Source organism: Adiantum capillus-veneris, chromosome 29, assembly GCF_014529385.1.
Source record: "Adiantum capillus-veneris isolate H3 chromosome 29, ASM1452938v2, whole genome shotgun sequence".
Classification (NCBI taxonomy): domain Eukaryota; kingdom Viridiplantae; phylum Streptophyta; class Polypodiopsida; order Polypodiales; family Pteridaceae; genus Adiantum; species Adiantum capillus-veneris.
The window spans coordinates 49581132-49604417 of NC_140959.1; the positions used below are offsets into that span (position 1 = coordinate 49581132).

Here is a 23286-nt window from a genome sequence, read left to right on the forward strand (position 1 = left end):
AAGGGCAATGTTGCAGCAAAGCCTTCCGAGTCTCCTGCAAAGAAGCCCTCCACTCAAGAAGCTGATACGTCCAAGAAGCAGTCTAAATCTTCTTCGGAACGAGGACAAGGACAAAAAAGGCATTTTTCTGGCAAAACTTTTCAAGAAAGGAAAGCTCTTAGGGAGGCCAAGAAATGCTACATTTGTGAACAGGAAGGACACTTTGCAAATGAGTGCCCACAGAAGAAGTCACACGATAAGGATGACAAGTCAGACCATAAAGGGAAGAAGCCAAAGCCGAGTGCACGACTTGTTCCAGATTTGGTTGGAGATCAGCCAAACACAGATGCCACGGAGCTGTGCAGAGCTTGGGGCAAAGTTAAAGACCAGACAGTGCTGGTTTTCTTTGATCCAGGAGCCCGTGCAAATTTCATATCACCAGACTTGGCATCAAAGTTGGGCATTCGTGCAGAGGAGATGGGTATGACAGGCGAAGCAGGTTTGGCATGCCCAAGACATTCAGAGCCTGTTACTCCCATTCTGGGAAAGCTTCGTCTGCACATTCAGAGCTATGTGGATGCGGAAGAATTTCATATTATGCCGCTTGAGGGATGTGATGTGTTATTGGGTATCCCATGGTGTTACAGGTTGCATGCTATGGTGGATACTTACAACAAAAATATTACCCTTGTACATAGAGGAAAGACTCATGTCCTTGATGTAAAGCTTAAAGGCAAGTCTGTTCCAGTTGTTTCGGCTTCTGCTATTTCATCTGTAATAAAGAATCATCTTTCTGCGTACTTGATCTTTGCAAAAGAAGTACCTCAAGTTGTATCTAATTTGTCTACCTTAGATAAAGACAGGTCAACTTTTTTGAGTGGTTTCAGTGATAGTTTTTCGGACTCTTTGCCAGGGGAGTTACCTCCTGAGAGACCTGAGGATCATACTATAGATCTTGTGCCAGGTTCTAGTCCACCGAATAGACCACCATACAGGGTTAGTGCAGCCCAGGAGAAAGAGATTATGGGTCAGGTCAACGAGCTTTTAGAGAAGGGGCTGATTCAGCCCAGTTCATCCCCTTTTTGTTCGCCTGTACTCTTAGTGCAGAAGAAGGATGGTTCATGGCGCATGTGCATTGACTATCGCGCCTTGAATAAGAATACTATCAAGAACAGGTTCCCCATACCGAGGATAGATGACATTCTTGATCGGCTTGAGGGAGCGTCATTGTTTACAAGAATAGACCTAAAGAGCGGGTATCATGAGATACGCATTAGGCCAGAAGATGTCCATAAGACTGCGTTCAGAACAACATTTGGTCTCTATGAGTTTCTTGTCATGCCATTTGGTCTCACAAATGCTCCTGCCACATTTAATAGAATGATGGACAGAATTTTTAGACCACATAGAAACTTCGTGGGTACCTTCTTTGATGACATGATTGTCTACTCAAAGTCTGAAGAGGAGCATAGGGATCACTTGACTGCCGTTTTAAATGAGCTACACAAGAATAGGCTACTCATTAATGCGAAGAAAAGTGAGTTCTTTTTGCAAGAAATTCACTTCCTTGGGCACATTGTTTCAAAGGATGGGGTACGCATGGATCCCGCTAAAGTGGAAGCAATTAGGTCATGGCCAGACTTGAAGTCCGTACATGACATTCGAAGCTTTCTAGGCTTATGTTCCTATTACAGGAGGTTCATCCGAAATTTTGCTGAGATTGCTTCTCCACTCCATGCACTGCAAGGAAAAGGAGTTACTTTCAAGTGGACAGCCAAGGAAATTTTAGCGTTCAAACACTTGAAAGAGAAGCTGACTTCAGATCCGGTAATTATTTTGCCAGATCTTTCTAAACCTTTTGTGGTTCAATGTGATGCGTGTGGCCATAGTCTTGGTGCAGTTTTAATGCAGAATGACCGAGTAGTCGCATATGAGAGCAAAATTCTTTTGAAGACTCAAAGGAACTTGCAAGTCTATGAGAAAGAATTGCTGGCAGTAATTCATGCTCTCACTAGTTGGAAACACTATTTGCTAGGGGCTGATTTTGTTGTCCAAACGGATCATCAAACCTTGCGATATTTTCTTACACAGACGAAGTTGTCTGAGAAGCACATGCGATGGGCAAACATCTTGTCAATGTTCCATTTTCAGATTGTGCATGTGCAAGGGAAAAAGAACGTGGTGGCTGATGCGTTGTCACGAAAGCCCCAAATTTCAGCAATGTCAATTCCGTACCATTGTGAACTAGACGAAATGAAGACACAATATGCTGAAGATTCAGATTTTGCAAGGATCTATGACCAGCTTGTTGATGGGCAACATCATGAGCACTATATGCTTAAGAATGACTTTCTCATGATGCATGGAAAGTTATGCGTTACTAAACAGTTACGGCCAAAGATTTTGATGGAAAGTCATGCTCCACCTTATGCTGGGTATCGTGGAATTGATGCGACAGTGAAAGGGGTTGAGGCATTCTTCTTGTAACAGACTTGGACACTCCAAGTCAAGAATCAACCGCGACAGCACCAAATAACCACTTCCAAACAATTCACAGATCACAATAGATTTGCATTGGCCCGGCGGAGTTCCGTGCCTAGAGATATTGGCCCCAAAGACTGGCGCCCCTTTCGGTATTTCTTTTTGTATTAATCAATCATCAAAGTACAAGAGAGCAGTTAGGGTTTCACTCTCAGACTCTGCGTCCAGATGCCCTGAGAAGTGAGGCCCTCACCACTAATTTAAAGGTTACAAGGGATGCCCAAAAGCAGAGCCCCAAAAGCTTTTAAAATCAAAAGCATCAGTTCTCTCTCTCTCTTAGAGAGTCTTTTCTCTTTTTTTTATTAAAAAAAAAAAAGCAAAAGCAAAATTCGCGTCGCTCATCATTTTCCAAAAAAAAAAAATTTAATAATCTGCCTCCGCGATTTCCGGAATGTAGGGTTTTTGGCAAAAATTAGGGTTTGCAAGAATTTTAGGGTTTCTGTTGTCCGCCACGTCATCACTTTGTGACATACCCCCCTCTTAAAAGCATTGTAATCGACCGCGATTACGCCTGCAAAACCGACAAAAGCCATAAACCGTCTTAGCAGACACTGACTGTTAGTACCTACGTACTAGGAACACACATCTAGCACATGTACAAAATCAACAGTCACATCACACGACATCACAGGACATCACCAGACATCACAGGACATCACATGACATTCAACATTCATTCGGATCTTAGACCATGATTTATCGGCAATGTAGCTAGCAATCACATCTAGGTCCAATCGGGACCTCATCGATGTCCGATTGACACATCTAGCACATGTACAAAATCGACAGTCACATCACACGACATCACCGGACATCACAGGACATCACATGACATTCAACATTCATTCGGATCTTAGACCATGATTTATCGGCAATGTAGCTAGCAATCACATCTAGGTCCAATCGGGACCTCATCGATGTCCGATTGACTAACCCCTATTGCAACCATGTCTATTCGAGATCAATCAGACCAAAATGCTGCAGTCATTTCGGCTATCAGTTCCTACACTCACAAGAAGTCAAGAACAAATCAGTATCATAATCAGGAATTCCATTTCATAAAGTCATCCAGCAGAATACTGTCAGCTCTCAGTATCCCTGAAGCTCAAAGAGACATCAGTGACTTTAGTATCAAAATCGAGGCATCTGTTGACAAAGGAGTGGAGTGACTCCCCTCTTGTGCATCCCACTGCACCAGATCTCCGGCCAAGCTGAATTCTGGGTTCCGTTTGGAGTAGACTATGCTAAACCAAAACATCGAGGTAAAGTTTCACAATCCGAGGAGTATCTGCTAGGTCCTCCTCCTCCATCCACTTCACATCAAATGCAGGACAGTTCTTGAACTTAACCAAGAACCGCCTTCGGACTTTACCTTTCTTCGTATCATTATGTGCCAAAATCTGTTCAGGAACAAGGATCTCCTCGTTTTCTTCCACTTTGGGTTGCTCGTCAGGCTCCCCATCATCAGGCACATCACCCTTAATAGGTTTCAAGAGACTCACATGCAATGCATTGTGAATCCTCCAAGTATCTGGCAGTTTCAATCGGAAGGAGACATCATTTATCTTGTCAGTAATCTGGAAAGGTCCGTAGTATCACATACTAAGCTTTGGAAAAAGCCTCTCCTTTCCCTTTTTCTTTCTTAGGCGTGCCTTCTCAAAAGTAAGAGCACCCAATCATCCTCCTTCAGTTTCCAGTCGCGACGATGGCGATCCGCTGCCTTTTTCTGTCGTTCTTGAGACTCCTGCAAAGTCTCGCGAACCTTGGCAAAAGCTGTATCCAAATCTCGCGAATATTCATCCGCTTCAAATTTCTAATCTTTCGTGCTCAGGAAGGATGGAACCTTCGCAGCACTTTCAACAATCTCACATGGCGTCTTCCCCGTCGAAGAGTGTATCGTGTTATTGTAGGCAAATTCCACCAAAGGTAAGTTCTTTTCCCATTGAGTCTTCTGATGCGAGATACAAGACTTCAATAAATCTAAAATCACTGAATTGGCAATCTCAGATTGCCCGTCAGTCTGCAAGTGGAACGATGACGAGAACTGCAACCGCGTGCCAATGTTCTCCCAAATTGCCTTCCAAAACAAACTCATAAATCTGGGGTCTCTGTCGGAGACAACGTCTCAAGCGTGCCATGTAATCGGAAAATCATCGTGATCATTCTGTATTCTCGGGAGATCAAAAAAAATGAAATCCATTTCAATATTTTCCCAGGGGCGGGTGGGTATGGGTAAAGGCTGTAACAATCCCTGTGCCTTATGCCTGTCAAACTTGACCTTCTGGCATACCAAGCAACTGCGCACAAACTCTTCCACATCCTTCTTCAGTCTCCACCAAAAGAAATCTCTCTCTACCCTTTTCATGGTGGTAGCAATGCCGCGGTGACCCGTAAAAGGTGGACAGTGGCAATCAGTCATATAACCTTTTCCCTCAACGACTGTGTAACGCACAACATAGTCTTTTTCATCAAGTAGCCTTCCCGAAGGGAGTATCCCGCTATTGTCTCCCCATCTCATATCCGTGTGAAATTATCTGCAAAATCTGTATCTGTGGCATACTGATCGACCATATCCTCGAAGCTCCTATGATGTATCGCGGAAATAGCCAGAACCAACGGTTTTCGAGACAAAGCATCTGCCACCACATTCTTCTGTCCCTGCACATGGACAATCTGGAAGTGGAACTATGACAAGATGTTCGTCCACCACATCTGCTTTTCCGAAAGCTGCTTCTATGACAAGAATTAGTAGCGCCAACTCTGATGGTCTGTAAAGACAGTGAAATCCGCTCCGAGTAGGTAATGCCGCCACTGAGCAAGAGCGTGGATAACCGCCAAAAGCTCTTTCCCATAGATCTGTGCTGTCATCTCCGGCCTAGAGAACAAACGGCTCTCGTAAGCTATGACATGGCCTTCTTGCATCAAGACCGCACCCAGACTACGACCACAAGCATCACAATATACTTCAAATGACTTCTGCAAGTCTGGCAAAGTCAAAATAGGTCCCGTAGTCAATTTCTCTTTCAATGTCCGAAAGGCAGTCACCTCTGTGGGTCCCCACGAAAAAGGTACTCCTTTCTGTGTCAAGGTATGCAAAGGGGAAGCAACCTCTGCAAACTTTCGTATGAACCGCCTGTAGTACGAACACAGTCCCAAGAAGCTTCCAACTTTATGGACATTCCTCAAATCGGGCCAATCACGGATAGTCTCTATCTTGGCCGGGTCCATTTGCACTCCTGCTACTGACACAATGTGTCCCAAAAAGTGTATCTCTGGTAGGAAAAAATTCACTTTTTTTTTTTGCATTAATCACTAGCGTGTGATCTCGTAATGCCTGAAAGACTTGAAGCAGATGATCTCTGTGTTCTGCCTCATTCTTCGAGAAAACAATGATGTTGTCAAAGAAAGTGCCAACAAATAGCCTGTACTCTCGAAAAATCCTATCCATCATCCGGTTAAATGTCGCAGGAGCATTGGTTAAGCCAAAAGGCATCACCAAAAACTCAAATAACCCAAAAGTCGTCCGAAAAGCTGTCTTGTAGACATCTCCTGGCGCTATCCTAATTTGATGATATCCACTCTTCAAGTCAATCCTGCTAAAGCACGAGGATCCCTGTAACCTGTCGAGTATATCATCGATCCTAGGAATCGGAAATCTGTTCTTGATGGTGATTTCGTTGAGAGTGCTATAATCGATGCGCATTCTCCAAGATCCGTCTTTCTTCAAAACCAACAACACTGGAGAGCAATACGGTGAAGTACTAGGCTGGACAAGACCCTTTTCCAAGAGGTCTTTCATTGGGTTCATAATCTTTTCATTCTGTACTTGGCTCACACGATAAGGTGGCCGATTCGGTGGCGTGCTTCCAGATATCAGATCAATGGTATGATCTTCAGGCCCTCTCAAAAGCAATCGGCATGAGCGCGGAGAAAAAAAATCTTGGCGTTCTTTTCTTCAGGTCAAAACATATTCAACCTTTATCCATCGTTCAGTTCTCCCAAAAGAATGAGTAAGAAAACTGAAGTTCATCAAGTACAATCTCTAATCCCTTCATTTATCAAAGTCGCTTTCTCGGCTCGGTAGTCAACCACGGCGTAGTTCTTGTGGTACCAAGGGATCCCGAGTAGAACGTCACTCGCGTGCCTTGAACACCCCTGTCATTGCAAACGAAGTTTGCCAATGCTCGGTGTAATGGCAACATCCCATCCGGGTGCCAGTTGAACTACCTCCGCCTGTGGCGTCAGTCTGTCGGACGTAGTTCCAAATCGAGCCGCCAATTCCAAGTGAAAAGAAGTTGGCCTTGGCTCCTTCAAAAGAGCTTCCTGATCCTTCACTTTGCCACGAAAGCGGCAAAGTTTGTACTTTCATTCATTAGATTCGGTGCAGGTCCCACGCCATGTGGTACCAGTTCTGCTTTTCTATCTGCCTTTTCTGCCACATTCCTCAGCTGCTCTCGAACTCTCAGACCTGTCGTCGTCTTTATCATTCTGTTCTTTCTGTGACTTATCGGGGCACTTCGCAGAAATATGTTCATGTTCCCTGCATCCAAAGCACTTCCCCTCTCTGATGAAGCGAGCTCTCTCCTCAGGAGTAAGCTTGGGTCGTGCATCCTTTTTTTTCTCTGGGTTGCTCTTTTTCATTCTACTTTCATTCCCAGAAGTCTGTTCGGCTCGTTGTGTCATGGCCTCATCTGTGGGGTAGGTCAGACTGCCAGAGTGAATGGCAAAGCCCCGCTTCGCATGACTCATCAACTCCTGAACAGAAGCTGACTTCTGTTCCAAGCAGTGATTTCGGATCTCTGTAAGTAAACCCAAGGTAAACCGCTCAATCTGTTCTCTGAACGAGATCTTCTTGAATGAAGAGGCGGGTAGAAAAGAGCTCCAGAATCTTTCACAATAAGAATTCACTGTATCTTTCTTGGTCATCCGAAGATGGTTCCAAGCAGCTCGTACATCTCGTTCGTATTCTTGCGTCAACCAAGAAGAAATAAAAAGCTTCTTAAATTTCAGCCATTTAACTGGCGCAGTCTTGCTTAATAGAAGCGTGGACCACCAAGTACGAGCATTCCCCTTAAAGTAAGAGGCAGCTCTCCGAATCTTGGAGTGCTCTTAATAGCGTCCTCCCGCGAAAGTGATGTCAAACTGCTGAAAAAAGACAGCCTTCGAAGCATCCGAGTATCCTGAAAAAGTATCAAACTTGATCGAGTGGCCACCTTCCTTAAACTCTCGGACTTTCTTGCTTTTATCTTCGAGAAAGTCATACTGGTTGGCTTTGTAAAAATTCTTCTTGTTCGCATAAAACTTTCCGTCATCGGAATCTGAGCTGTCTGTAGACGAGTCCTTAGTAGAACTGCCAGTCTCTGGGCGAGATGTAGCCTTCTTTGCCTTTTTCGTGCCCTTTCCAAAGCGTTGCTTCTTGCTTCGCTTTTTACCTTTTCTGTCTTCTTCGCTCGAATCCGAGGAGCTAGAAGAACTGTTAGAAGAAGAAGAAGAAGAACTGGGTAGGTCTTCAAACTTGACGCGCTTCTTCAATTTCTTTGCCTTGTCAAATGTCGATCGACGACCCAAATATCCCGGGAAGTCAGTGCCTTTCTTCTGCTTTTTGCCGTGCTTTTTGGCTTTCTTTTGCGTGTCAAAAAGCTGAGCAATCCGTGCATCAACCACGTTCTCCAGTTCCTTCTCCGTATATTTCTTGGAGGCAAAAGGTTTCTTGAGAGCGGGTTTCGCGAGTGGTGTTGTGGTTCTCTGCCACTCCATCTGTACCTCTTCCAAAGAGGTCTGGTTCATATATTTTGCCATCTTCGGGTCCTTGGCAAAATTGAGCATCATCTTTGTTGCATCGCTGATCAACTGGCGACGCTCTATCTCTCGCCGCTCTGCCTAAGTAGGCCAAGGCGGGCCATACTCTTTGCTTGAATCTTCGTTGTGATCCCAGCCCGCATCTCCAGATGCAGAGGGAGTCGACTGATCATTGCCTGAAGCCATAGGTGCCGCGGAAAAAAAATTCGAGGATCGGATTGCCCGTAAAAGAGAAATCGGCCGTGCTCTGATACCACTGTAACAGACTTGGACACTCCAAGTCAAGAATCAACCGCGACAGCACCAAATAACCACTTCCAAACAATTCACAGATCACAATAGATTTGCATTGGCCCGGCGGAGTTCCGTGCCTAGAGATATTGACCCCAAAGACTGGCGCCCCTTTCGGTATTTCTTTTTGTATTAATCAATCATCAAAGTACAAGAGAGCGGTTAGGGTTTCACTCTCAGACTCTGCGTCCAGATGCCCTGAGAAGTGAGGCCCTCACCACTAATTTAAAGGTTACAAGGGATGCCCAAAAGCAGAGCCCCAAAAGCTTTTAAAATCAAAAGCATCAGTTCTCTCTCTCTCTTAGAGAGTCTTTTCTCTTTTTTAAATAAAGCAAAAGCAAAAGCAAAATTCGCGTCGCTCATCATTTTCCCAAAAATAATAATAATAATAATAATCCGCCTCCGCGATTTCCGGAATTTAGGGTTTCTGGCAAAAATTAGGGTTTGCAAGAATTTTAGGGTTTTTGGCAGAAATTAGGGTTTCTGTTGTCCGCCACGTCATCACTTTGTGACACTTCTATTGGCCAGCTTTGCGTCAAGATGTGGACACATTTGTAAGATCATGCTTAGTATGCCAAAAAGTCAAATTTGACAGACAAAAGCAACCGGGATTGTTGCAGCCATTGCCGATCCCTGATAGGCCATGGGAAAGTATAGCAATGGACTTTATCTTTGATCTTCCAAGGACGCAAACAGGAAATGATGGGATTTGGACTATCATTTGTAGGTTCAGTAAGCAGGCCCATTTCATTCCTGTTAGGAAGAAGATAAAGCCAGAACACATGGTCAAGATATTCATGAGCAATATCTTTAAATATCATGGGATGCCTCAGTCAATTGTCAGTGACAGGGATCCACGTATGACGAGTCTTTTCTAGAAGGCATTGTTTGAGAACATGGGCACTACGCTCAAGTTCTCTTCTTCGTTTCATCCGCAAACTGATGGACAATCAGAAGAGGCAAATTCTACTGTCTTGGACCTACTCAAATGTTATGTCTCAGAGCACAAGGCAACTTGGGAACACCATCTCCCATTGGTTGAATATGCTTACAATAACACTGTGCATACATCAACAGGTAAGGCACCATTTGAGATAGTGGAAGGAGGAAAGAAAGTCCCACCCATTTTGCAGACTAAGGACAAGATATTTGAGGCAGACAAGTATGTGCAAGATATGGATGAAACATACAGGAAGATAAAGATTGCTCTTGAGAAAACTCAGGCTAAGCAAAAGAAAGCTGCTGATCGTCACCGTCGTGAACTTGTATTTTCACTTGGTGATTGGGTACTTTTGCGCTTTGAAAAGGCCAGGTTAAGGAAAAGGAAAGGCAAGGAACACTTGTTTCCTAAGCTCAGTATGCGATATTATGGTCCTTTTCATATTTCAAAAAAGATCAGCGATGTAGCTTACAGGTTAAAGCTACCAGAAGGCTGGAAAATACATAATGCTTTTCATGTCAGCCTTCTAAGGCCCTTTGTTGGTGATGTGCCAGAGAATATGCTTGATGAGGAACAACCCAAAGTGGAAGAATTGGATGAAATCCTTGTTCCTGAACAGATATTGGCACATAAAGAAAGAAAGGTTAGAGGAAAAGTTGCAAGACGCTATTTGGTGAAGTTCAAAAACTATCCATCATTAGATGCCAAATGGATGGAAGAGTCTCAATTGCTTGATTCACCTCAGCTATTGCAATTGTATCTTGAAGCCTTTCAAATGGAACCCACAGTGACTTGATGCAACCTTTTTGGAGCAAGGCAAGAGCATGGTTCATGATGCTCAAGAGAGTAGTTAAGCAATTGTATCTGCTCTTTCCATACAGAATTTAGCTAGAGAAGTTTGTGCTCAAGAGTACACTAGAAGACTTCTATGCTTGATATATGTGTCGTAGCTAGGTTGGTGGGATTGTTTAATCGTCCAACGCTACATTTCCGGAAGCATGTATATCTTGGATTCCCATCATAGAATATATGTGATATCAGGAGATATCTGCATGTATTATTGGCATGCAAGCGAAGTCGCTTGCAGTATTTCAAGGGTGGGGTGTGTCACCAGGAGGTGTATTTTTCTTGTTGCCTTTCGTAAATAAGTATTAGATATATTTATTTTATTTTTACTTGTTTGTTCTGGAACCCTTGAAAAGGTGCAAGTGGACATTGCATGGCCAGTGTGAAATGGCTGTAGCCAAATGGGTTTCTCACATCGGGGATCTAGGTCGGTCAGACAGGGACTGCCCGGGCCAGTTAGCACTGAATTCCGATGAGTATGGAAGCTCGTGTGCTCCAAACTGGAATTTGGGCCACTCGTCAAGTCACTGCAACTTTATAAGTTGAAAGGGGCCAGTAAATTAACCCACATTGTAGATGGTCAAATGGTAGTCTTCAATGATGGTCAGGAGACCGATAGGGACGCCATGGAAGCATCTCCTAAAATTTAGGGAACTGCTATTTTTTACCAGAAAATGTGTTCGCGTCATTAGCTCTGGAATGACAAGGGGAACATTTTATTGCTCTGCTGCCAAGTCAACTGACGCACCAGTTGAGATATTTTTAGCAGGGAAAGCCCAAACTCGGAAACTGGGCGACGTGTCAGCCTGTGAGCGATTCTGCCACTCTGGGAGGCAAAAACGAGCTGCATATCAACAAAGGGGGCGCCATTTTCAGCCTCAGGTGGATTGTAGCAGGTACAAAAGCTATGGAATGCTTACCTTGCCCTTTATGCACAGTATGGTGATGGGAGTGATGCCCCGCACGCTACATACTGCTCTCTTTCTCCCCTACGTACAGTATGTTATGCCCCACTAGTGGGCTTCTCATTTGACCTATGTACAATTCTGGGGGTTTATGCGCGTTTGCCAAGGCAAGAGCCTTCTGAACAGGAACCGGATTAGCTAATTGCTAATCCCCCACAGGTACGCACAGTTCCATCACGAAAGATTGCGAGTTTGGAGAGTTTTCTCGCGTGAAAACTCGTCCAATTCACAGGGGAACTGTCCCATTGCGTGCGGGAGCCCTTGGGACACGCGTAGGCGTGTTCGCTCTGCTAAAAACGATCCGAAACAGGGAATTACAGCCTGCTGTGTTTTTCTGCAGGTTTAGGGTTTCGCACCTAAACTGCAAGGGAACATCGGGGGAGCCTCGTGAGAGCCTTGGGATGCGTGTACAGGCATCGGGGGAGCCTCGTGAGAGCCTTGGGATGCGTGTACAAGCTTTTGGGCTCCCAGCAGTGAAAAACAGAGAATTACAGCCCGCTGAATTTCTGTGACAGCTCACCAGAAAGCTTCCAGATATCGAGGGAATCTGTCCTAGACAGGTGTTTTTGCGCCGTTATGCTGTCGAAATCCGGTCAAAAACCTGCGTCTTCAGCCCTCGACAGGTTTGGACAGCTTTGTGAAAGCTTGTGCGAAGTGGTCGGATCGTCTACTTTAATTTGAATAAAGAAATACCGAAAGGGGCGCCAGTCTTTGGGGCCTACAGGGTGTCGGTCTCGTGTGCGCAGTGACATTCTAGTCATTGGACGCAACTGTGTTCTCTTCCCTTCTCAGTGCTCTGTGTAAAGTTAACAGGTAATTGAAATAGTACCGCCCTCCACGTTGTATAGGCCGGTTATATAAAGTCTAGATTTTCTCACGATTTCAATTCTGTTGCACCTGACAGTTCAATTGTTTTGAAGTGTTGAAAGCTTGTTCGAGTATGTCCTTTCAGTTGGCACATGGTGCCCTCCCATTACACTTCCTAATAACGAGTTCTCTATCTAAAACTGAATTTACAATAGCATTAAAAAAAAAGCGCTTTTCTTCTTTCTTTTTGGGAAGAACCAAAGGGGGGGACTTTTTTTGGAGAACCCCTGCTTTTTGGGACCTACTATTGTTGCATGTCCTCTACGCCTATAAAAACAACCCTTTGGGGCATCACTTGCACACAGAAATCAATTGCAGATTGACGCCGTGTGATTGCATCAGCACCAACTCTCAGATTTCAGCCCTCGGATCCTTGTACAGCAAGAGTTCAATCTGATAAAGAAATACCCAAGCAGGGGCGCTGAGTTTTGGCATCTCCAGTGAACTGCCCAATATGAACCCATTATTTAGTTTGGCTTTTAGGTATTTATTTTACTTATTTGTCAAAGTCTGGGTAGGGCAATTCATTGAGGTTGCTATATAAGCAACCCTCAGCCCCCATTGTATATTATCATTTCATTGCCAAGGTTGGTTGGTTCACAGTATCTCCCTCTTTCTTTCTCTCTCTCATGCTTTCTCCCCTTGATCTCTAACTTCTACATCGTCCACTTTGACATGGTATCAAAGCAATTGTGTCCGTGACCTTGGCTAAGCAAGGCGGCCCGAAGAGGAGATTCACTGTGAGAAAGCCCCATGAAGATTGGCTCCCCCTCCCCCCCTCTGTCGAGACACTCTGCCCCTAGCGTTTTAAAACGTTGAGCAAAGGCAAGTGTTTTTATTGTGGCGAGCTTGGCACCAATAGCAAGTGTCTCACAAGCAGCGCAGCAGTCCCCGTCAGTCTTGCGCACTGTGAGCGTTTCAAAACACTTGTCGTGCAAGCCCCGACGGCAACGTGCTTCCCCTACCCTGCTAGCCTTTTAGAACGCTCTCGGTAGAGCCCCTGAGGCTTGAAGACAATGCGGCGCACCCTCTCCCTACCGACAGCATTTCCCCACCTTTCCCTTTCTCTCCTTGCAATGCCTTGGCTACAGCCAACGTTTTGAAACGCTGTGGGCAATTCCTTGGTGATTTGAAGCCCAAAAGAAGGTTGTTTTTTTCATTGGCTTGGTGCAGTGGAAAGGCAGACATGAGCAATGTGGATCTGTTGAGAAGGCGACTTGGAAGAGCCCATGAAGGGGCCGTGCTGACCCTTTTTGGAGCGACTTGGAAAGTGGAGATTGGAGCTCGAGAGAGGGCAAATCTGGCGGAGCGGCTTGGGAATTGTATGGCCCTTGGAGTGCGAGAAGGAGCACACGTATCCAAATCTTGCAACTTCAACATGGCCTCCCCTTGCTCGAGTGCCCGCGAGAACGACCAAAACCAACAAGTGGCTATGGATGGCAGATCAACCATCCAGTTAGCGGCCTATGCATCGACACAATTCTCAAGAAATCGGCAAATTGTTTGGCCGAGATTGTGAAGTCAAAGCAAATGCACGACTTCCCTAGAGAACAACGGCAAAGGCAAGCTTGACAAGGATAGCAGTACCAGTACTCAGTTAGCTGCCTCAGTACCCACAAGGTACGACCAAAGTTGTTGCGAATGTGACTCGACGCTTTTGGCTCAGGAGTTTGAAGCCAAAGGCAAAAGCAGGAACTCAAAAATAGATAAAGTAAAAGGCAAGCTAGACAAAGATTACAGTAATAAAGATTTGACAGAGGAGATCGGCAATGGCACACATGGCGGCAGCCACAGTGGCCTCGACATCAAATTTCTAGTCAAAGTGCAAGTGTCGCCACTAGCTTCAGCCAGGAGAGGCTTGTGAGTGGCAAAGAGGGGCAAACATTGCTCTGTATAATTAATTTGGACCCTTGTGTTGGAGTTCAAGTTATTGGTGTTTGGACCCGTACATCGGAGTTCAATGCACATGCACCTGGCAGGGAACCAATCCAGATGCACGGAACTAATCAGACGTATGTAAAACACTATGGATGAGTGCACTAATCCATTGTTGTTGGTCGAATTATGGACAAGATGTGTTTCAAAATTCATTATCTAGAAAGTATTTAGGATGTGATGTGTTCATATTCCACGAATGGGGATTCTTGGACGTAATGTGGTCTACAATTCAAATTTTCTAAAAGCCAACTGATGCTCAAGATGGCATTCTTCTAAGGAGCAAAGTTGGGGGAAGAAAATGTGGAGTGTACAGAAGTTGGGGTGACTATGGTAGCTTCTTCATTGACTTGGTCTCATTATTGATGTCCAGTATGAGCTACAAAGAGGGTGAGAGTTTTGGCATCTCAAGTGAACTGCTCAATGTGATCCCATTACTTAGTTTGGCTTTTAGGTATTTATTTTACTTATTTGTCAAAGTCTGGGTAGGGTGAGGTTGCTATATAAGCAACCCTCAACCCCCATTGTATATTATCATTTCATTGCCAAGGCTGGTTGGTTCACAGTATCTCTCTCTTTCTTTCTCTCTCTCTCATGCTCTCTCTCCTTGGTCTCTACGCTTCCGCATCGTCGACTGACATGAGAGTGGTAGGTCAGGGCCACCAACTGTGTATAGGGCCATCCCACTCCGATGTCTCCTCTATCTCACTTCACTCTGTTTACAGCTCAATTGTTTCAAGTTGTTTGAAGTGAGTGTTCTACGGTTTTGCAGATTGTAGTTGTCTCTGTGTTTCCATCAGATCTCTTGCCGGAAGTGATTACAAAACATGCAGGTTTCCAATTACTTGGCACATTGACAAGGATTTTATAAGTTAAAGACATATTTGATGGCATTGATCGACTTAGAGTCACTATCCTATGTAAGAACCCTAGGGGGGTCATCAAAGGGGGGAAGTAGCAGAAGGAACCCTCAAGTCTCGCGTGCTCTCGAGTCTTAGCTGCATCCCCACTGCATCAAGCCATCAATTTTTAGTGCAATGTCTCAGCCTCCCTAAGCAACCCTTGCCTGGGTGATCCTCTTGGCAGCCATGTGAAGCGGAAGGTTACTCCCAAACCTCAGATACTCTTAGCATTTTTGTTTGGGCTGACCTCGACACATCGAGGGGCACCATTTAAAGTAGGAAATTGTCACGAGGTCGTCGAATCTAGCCCTAAATCTGGGTTCTTTGCAGTCAGCCTGGGTGATCCTATCCCTTGGGAGTTTGGTTCAAGAGAATGGCCAGATCAGCCCTCTAGCTCAGTCATTTAGCAAGCCTAATGCATCCTAAGATCTCATCGATTGAGGCCAAAAGCAGTAATCTACAAGCCCCAAATCATATCCGTCCTATAAAATTGGTTTTCAAGTAGCTCAATATAATGCAATGCTACAAAAGCAACACCATGTCAGTAGTGTCACTACCTCCTTACAGTGCGGGCCACTGCATTTAGCTCTTCCTAATTTGTTCGAGTGACGTGTTTCTAGCTTTTCGACCACGAGAGGACGATCATCCTGATATAGCACCGCACCAATCACAGTCATAGCATCCATCTCAACAACAAATGGTTTGCCAAGCTCTACAAAATGAAAAATAGTGCAATAATTACCAAGTGTTTCAATTCTTAAAGCTCTCATTCAGGTGTTCATTCCAAACAAAAAGAGGTCCCAAACTCAACAAATTCCTCCATCTAACCATATAATGTATACATCAAAAACGGCACACCTCAGAATGTCTTTTACTATGGTGAGACATTGGTAGCTAAGAATTGTCAGACACCAACCTGAAGTACTGATGAAATCGTAATTTAGCGTGTTCCACCTTTAAGGTTTCTTTCAAAATTGTTTCAAGACTTCAGGAATCTCAAAGATGAAAGACACCAGCCATGAATAATGAATAATTCCATGCTGCATAACTGCTCTGAGCATAAACAAATGCCTCAACTTGCACATGAATTTAGAGGAAGCCAGGAAATCCTAAAGTCAGCATTGGAAAGTGCAAGCTATAGTCTCAAGGTAGACATCAAGCACAAGACAATAAAAGCATCGGCTCCATCATGCACAGTAATGACTAAATATAACAACGTCCCCACTGACACCTCGACTAGCAGATGCCTGCTACGAAATGTGGAACCATGTAAACAGTAAAGCTCCAACCCCTCGAGCATCTATATCTAATACAAAAATCTAGTTGTATAAGACACATTAAACACCAAACAAAAACAATTCATGATATGCCTTCAATATACAACCTCTTACTCTTTGGAATGCATGCAAAACCTGTTACTACCTGCAGGCTTTGGTGGCACATTGGAAGCCTTGCTCTCAGGATCAACAATAATTTCTTGTCCCTCTGGAGACTTCGTCATTGTCCTATTTGGGGAGACCTGACTTGAAGACTGTTCAGTGGGATCAAGGGCAGGTTTTGAACGGCTCTGTGAGGCCTCAAGGTCGTTCAATCTTGCCACCGGCGACTGCATTCTTTTGCCATGGAAAATCTCTGTAGACAAGGAAAGATCACTAATTGATAGATCTCGGTTCATTCCGGCAGTCATATCTGCAACTGAGACCTCTGTCTGGGGTATCACATTAGGAACCTCCCCTTTCAAGCCTCTGAGTAAATTGAGAGCTCTAGGATCCTTGAGATCCTCCATGCTACGATGCGGCATGAGGGGTTGACTTAAGTTTCGTGCCTGTTGTCTGCGCCAGGTTGCTTGCTGCAAGGCATAAATAACTTCGGCCACAGAGAAAAATTGCTGCATGTGGAGGACTAAGGTCCAATTGTATCGCCGTTGTTGTATGCATGTGAAGAGAAAGTCATATTCTGAGGGTTCACCTATCATGCGAAGATGATGACACATGGCATCAATTATGGCATTTGCAGCTGCAAACTCTCCACGAAGCCAGGAGATAAATGCATCTCTCTCATCAGGTATAATGTGCCTAGGATGAATCTCAGGCGGTGCAGCAGCAGTTCCCCTGCTGTCCAGCAATCCTGCATTGTTATGTCCGAGGGAATCCTTGCCAAGATGTGCCAGAAAAGCAGCTGGTAGTGGCTGGTGAGGCAAGCCTCCAGAGGCCATCTCCACATGCAAGTTTCAAAAGCATACAGCCAATACGCAAAAAGCTTCAGTAATCGAGTATGATACCAGCAAAGAGGTAGAAGAGCACCTGGAAATGGATGCGAATTTGCTAATTCTAAGTAGCAAATTCTAAGTGAAGAAAATGCAACAAGCCAATAGCAACGGCAGACAGATCCTTGACAGACAGTAATAATAATAAACAGATCTGGGTCCTTGAGAAGAAAATGAAGCCAAAGCAAATGTCAATTTTTGCTTGATGCTGCCAATTCCTTATCCTGTCAAAAACCCTTGCAGCAGGCAGATCTGGATTTGCTCAAAGCTTGATTTTCTCTGCAAAATTGAATAGCCAGTGTCAAGATATCTTGCTGCCGTTGGGATCTGGATCAGCAAGGCTTGCTTGCGAGCAAATTTTAGCGACTAACAATCTGCTGCTACTACTGCTGCTGCTTCTGAAGACCTCACTCTTGCAAAAGACCATGGCTTTCTACTTCTTCCCTTTCCTCCTCCTCTTCCTCTTCTTCCTCCTCTTGTTCTGAGAGAGGAAGTGGGTCACAGAGAGGAAATCTGAGGAAGCGGTGAAAAAGGAGGAGAAAAAAATTGGAGAAAGAAGAGGAAAGCCAGGCTTGTAGACGTGCAAAGAGAACGTGAAAGGGGAGCTCTGCGTTGTAGCTAAAGGCCACCCACCAACCATTAACGGCTATTGCATCTGATAAAGGCTACCAATTAAGTCAACACCTTCGTCATCATCAACTCACCATTAAAGAGTCAAAATGTGTGTGCTGTGTGTGGATACCACATCGGCATGTAGGGGCCGGGCCGGTAGGGCCTGTGTGTGAGATAGAGAGATCGCCCATTGCCCAGGCTCCCATGTGTGAGAGTGTGTGCGCTCGCGTGCGTGTTGCAAATCGCCATTGCCGGCAATCTAAGTGGGCCTTCGGGGTGGGTGTGGGTGTGTGAGAGGGAAACAATAACCCACATTGGCTATAAATAATAATAAATATTTTGTATGTGTTTGCAATGCAATGTGTTTATGTATATCGCCCATCAAAGTAGGGGGTACCCGGCTGGGAAAAATGAAAAAACAAAATCGAATCAAGCCAAATCCGGTGTCGGGCGTCGAAGTAGACAGAGAGCAGAAGAGAAGTAAAGCTCGAGCGACTGAGTAGAGAGAAGCCAGCGCAGGCGCACAGGGTATGGCGATTGCGACCTCGGCAAGGGCAACGACAACCGCGCTTAGGGAAGCCGGTAACTGTGGGCGCTTATTTTTTTATAAGTAAGGGTTACTATCTTGACAGCATTAAGTCGATGTTGGGTTGGCTACGTTAGTACCTCCCCAAAGTGTTTAACGCAGCTTGCTTGTGTTCGGCTCCCATGCATCCTTCTTTTTGTAGGGATGAGACCCATGAGAGAGATCTCAGGTCGGAGCGATTGCATTCCGCTAGCATTCGGAGCGGATCTCGAGGAGGTATCGCAACAATGAATGAATAAAGGGAAAATTACCAAAATACCCCTCTAATTTGAGGAAATTCCCAAAATACCCCTCAAATTTCAAAAATTCCAAAAATACCCTTGTATCTATTTTGGTTGGAATGTTCAAGATTTTTCTAATCTTCATTCGTTTTTGACAATTGAGATCCGTTTTTGAGTGCTCAACATGTAATTTGTCACCAGTTACCACCGTTACCACTGCAAAAAAGGCAATTATGTCTAAAAATAATGAAGCAATTCATCTCCAAAGCCTACGTAACCAACTCAAATAGTAGTTTTAGCATCTTGTACGATAGACAATCACTCTTCTTGTGAAGACCTACAGAAAGATTTATTTTTCGAGAAATTTAGTCTCACAACCAGGGGTATTTTGGGAATTTTGGAAAATTTAAAGGGCATTTTGGGAATTTTTGAAATTTGAGGGGTATTTTGGGAATTTCCTCAAATTAGAGGGGTATTTTGGTAAGAGGAGCACATAGTATACTCGAGAAAGGAGCAAGGCAGGTCACAGTTGGGAAGGCCACATCATCTGGTTTTCTAAAAATTTATTTAGAGACGCGCAAGTCATACATGACACTTGCCCAATTGGTTTACAGCAGCTCCAGTACATACCGAACTAAGATCTTTCTGTGATCAAGTCTTATGACAATGCACCCTTCTATTAGGGGAGGAGAATCCTTCTTGAAAATAGAGGAGATGGTGCGCAAGTAGATGGAATATTCCTAATGATTGAATAAATTGCAGAACCTACCAGTAGTAGAGGGTACCCAATCTTATTAAATCACCTACTACTACTACTACCAGTAGTAGTAGGGCCATACGCAGTGATCACCCAATTTTCCTTCCTTTTCCAAACGAATCTTTCCATTGTACATTCTTTGCAATTTTCACATGAAATGCCTAGGGTTGTGGCATCATCCACCTGTCCTTCCCTCCAAGTGGTGAGCCGGTTTGGGGACAACTATTGTAAACGTCAAGATGTGCTTGCCTTCTGTAAAGATTTAGGGCAAGGCCCTCACATTTTTTTGCTTCAAACTTTTCTTTTTTTTTGCCAAACTCACATTATGTGAGTGAATGTATTAATCACCACCAGAAAAAATTACAATAACTCCCTGCACAAACCGTGCCAAGGAGCAACATCAAACCACAATACTACATAACACTCATCATCTGAGCCAAAACGTTCCAAGTTACAAAATGCCGCCAACCAAACCGACCCAGGCCGAAACAAGGGAGGCCAGCCCTGACACCCAACCATACTACATACCATAAATCCGAGAGGAGGGACCAATGTCCCCATCACCAAAAGTCAACTCTAGGGTGCCACCATGCCATCGCCCCTACCCGCAGGTTGATGGCATGCCCGAGAGTAGCTTCAAACCATGATGCACAACAACGAGAACCTCGAGTGAACCACACGACCACCACGCAAGAAGAACGAATATCAACCAAACCACAGAACTGCCAAGCCATCCCACCACGAAAAGATGGAACAAAGCATAAAGTCCCCATGTTACACTGGCCCGATGAAGCACCATAACACAAGTATTTTTTGCTTCAAACTTAAAAGTTAGTGAGCAAAGCTATGTTCATGGTTCCCATCATGTTGTTTAAACATGTTAGTTAGGGGGTGTGAAGACCCTAGATAGACTTATATGTCACCTTAAATTGTTTCCTAAAATAAGTTTCGGATTGTGCAGCCTTAGTCTTGTGTCAAAGTGGTAACATGTCTCTACGTAGTTGCCTTTTAAGAATCAACACTTTCTTACTATGCTCCCACCATGAGCTAAAAAATAGGACCACATGTTATATGGACAAGTTCCATCCTAGTGCCAACAGAACTTGACAAAGGAGAGAAAGTGACCATTCTAGAATATGGCGAGTGAAATTCACTAGCGCATGCAAGCAACTTATTGAACATATGATTGCATTCCATTGCATCAAATTGTGGTCCTTTCAATCTTTAAAGTCACTCTCACCAGGGGTTTACACTCAACATTGTCATAGAATTTCAACATTGTCATAGAATTTGACTCTTCTTTTTTATGATTGTTTTTTCTATAATTTCATTTTTTAATCACGATGAACTCGAGTAAGGGCTACAAGTAGATCAACATGCATTGGAATCGTACCTGTGCATTGCTATCTTTATTATAGTGGAAGGTGTGAGATCCCATATTAGTATCAAGCTCTTTTATCTACAAGATAGATAGAGCTCTTCTTCCATGACCCACAAAATGAAGGGTCAACATCGACTTAGATGTATCTCTGAATCAAAGAAAAGATACGATTTTGCCTCGATAAGATATATAGGGTAAAGGGGCCGATAGAAAACCGGGTCCATGTCATGGGACCCGTCCGTAGCCTTTATTAAATTGGTTTCGCTCCAGTGAAGGGACACACTGAACCGGGTGGTGGACTGGTTAGAGTAGTTTGCGATGCTATGTTGGCCGTCCGATCTTGAGTTCGAGACGCGTTCGTTCGATGGCTTATGTTACACCCCCCGTTGTCTTCCTACTGGTGACCGTTTTTGTTACACATAAAATTTTGTAACGCGTTCTATAGCCTGCGCGCCTCATCGCTTACGACGCCGCGATTACCCTAGACAGGCCTTGCTTCTAGCTCTTGAATGTGCCCTTCACAAGTGAAAACTATGCAGAGCAGTCGCTGCAATTTGTCGACTCTCTTAGGTGGCCTTAACTTGGGGGTTTTACCCTAAGGGGTTTTTTTTAGCAAATGTCATTTTCGATTGTCTTCTCACCGTTTTCTCTTTTCATCCCCCACTTAACTTTTTCAATCTTTGAAAGGAAGCTTTTACCAATGTTGATGTAAGTACATGCCTTAGTGTAGGTGATAGGACCAGTATGTCCCTCTAAAATTCGTAAGCACGGCAAATTACAGGGTATGTCAAGAGATACCCTCCAAAAAGGGGAGTAAAACGAAAGTGCGCTGACGTGTGTCAGTAGGTGTGTGTGGTGGAGTGGAGCCGACGCAGGGGCGACATCCGTCTCTCTCTCTCTCTGTCGATCTGCAGGGGTGGCGATTGGTGAGGGCGAAGGGGGTGACAGAGGAGATTTCTGTGTCGTCCGTGATTTGCAGGGGAGGGCGTGAGTGAGGGCCAAAGGGGTTGGCAGAGAAGCGCAGCGAGCAGGGAGGTGTTTGAGCGCTGTCTGGTTTGTCGGAGTTGAACCAGAGCCCTTAGCGTCTCCAGATACACCTCTTGCGAGCAGGAGTTGCTCGGGCAGTTTGGATTTCAGCATCAGCTGAGGTTGGAGTGCCGCAAACCTGCAATGGGGCCGAGGCAGGGGCAAAGGCAGGCTGCGTTCGTGCCTGCAAGGGTGGAGCTGGGGCAGATGCAGGCTGCAAAGCAACCGCGCATGCAAGCGTGCAGCTGGGCCCTTTTCCTTTTCGATTTGGAAGATTCGGGCGGAATCTCTATGGTTAATTAATTAATGTGTTGTCAATTCGACCTAGTATGCAGTAGCCATCAAGAATCACGGATTAGGACCATTATGTTTGCTTCTATTAGTTTCAATCATAGCTCTTGATTCCTAGCAAGAAGAATTCTTTCTTTTTTCTCTTAAGAAGAAGGGTATGTGCCACTACGCTCCTTGCACGTTTCAAGTTTACATGCTTTTGTGATGTTGTTCACCTTCCATGGCCAAGTTCAGCTATCATCACCTTTGTGAAGTGCGCGAGCGAGAGCGTGTGTGAGTGTGTGCAACAATGGAGAAGAGAGGAGAAGAGGAGACCTTGTGTTTGCAGGGGCTAAAACTCACTCTCTACATGTGAGCCCCCTTATTCTATTATGTACATAATGAATAAGTATAGTGGGCGGGCACTTGGCCTAACTGGCCACATGGGGCTTTACCCCAACAATTTCCCACGTAAAGTCCAATGTGGTCGTGAGAGAGAAAAGAAAACCGTACAAACCCTGTACAAGGCCATCACAAGTATGACCTCAGCCAATGCCCACTGGCTCACTGAATCTGTGCGCATCCAGCTCTAATCATAGAGAAAGTATAGAGCGATCAACACCATACTCCTCACCAAAGCTGCACACATCCTGCAGGTATCTCACCATACACTGCAAAGTACCCCTATGCTCAAGGCCAACGTAAGTCATTGCACGACTAACTGCTCCCACTGCAAATGCACCTAGTGCAAATGCAATCTCGGGTCTCGAGATCGGTATCTCGTACATGAGACTCCCAAATGCTGATGTAATCCTAGCAATATCTGCCAATTTGACCATCTCAGTCAAATCTGGTTCAGAACTCCACTCATGGTAATAACCCTGACACTTGAAATCCGAGCCCTGGAAGCCATCCTTGTGTCCATCACATGTCACATGCGCACCAAGAGCATCTGTCTGTCTTGAACCCTCTGTGATAAGAGCAATGCCTAGCTCTAACTCACACGCATCAGCCTCTGCCCTAAGCATATCCATGAATGAATGAATCATGGCTAAATCCTCAACACTCAAGTCATCCATATCTGTCATCGTATCCACGCATG

General features: G+C 44.7%; 1 protein-coding gene across 1 annotated transcript in view; it reads right to left on the minus strand.

Moving 5' to 3' along the window:
* LOC147419171 (RNA demethylase ALKBH10B-like) overlaps positions 1-18248 on the minus strand; it is a 53104-nt gene extending 34856 nt beyond the window's left edge. The window contains exon 1 of the mRNA XM_086505265.1: positions 16488-18248. Coding sequence (XP_086361391.1) covers positions 16488-17280 — 793 coding nt within the window. The 5' untranslated portion in view covers positions 17281-18248. The remainder of the gene's footprint in view (positions 1-16487) is intronic.
* Between the last annotated feature and the right edge of the window lie 5038 nt (positions 18249-23286).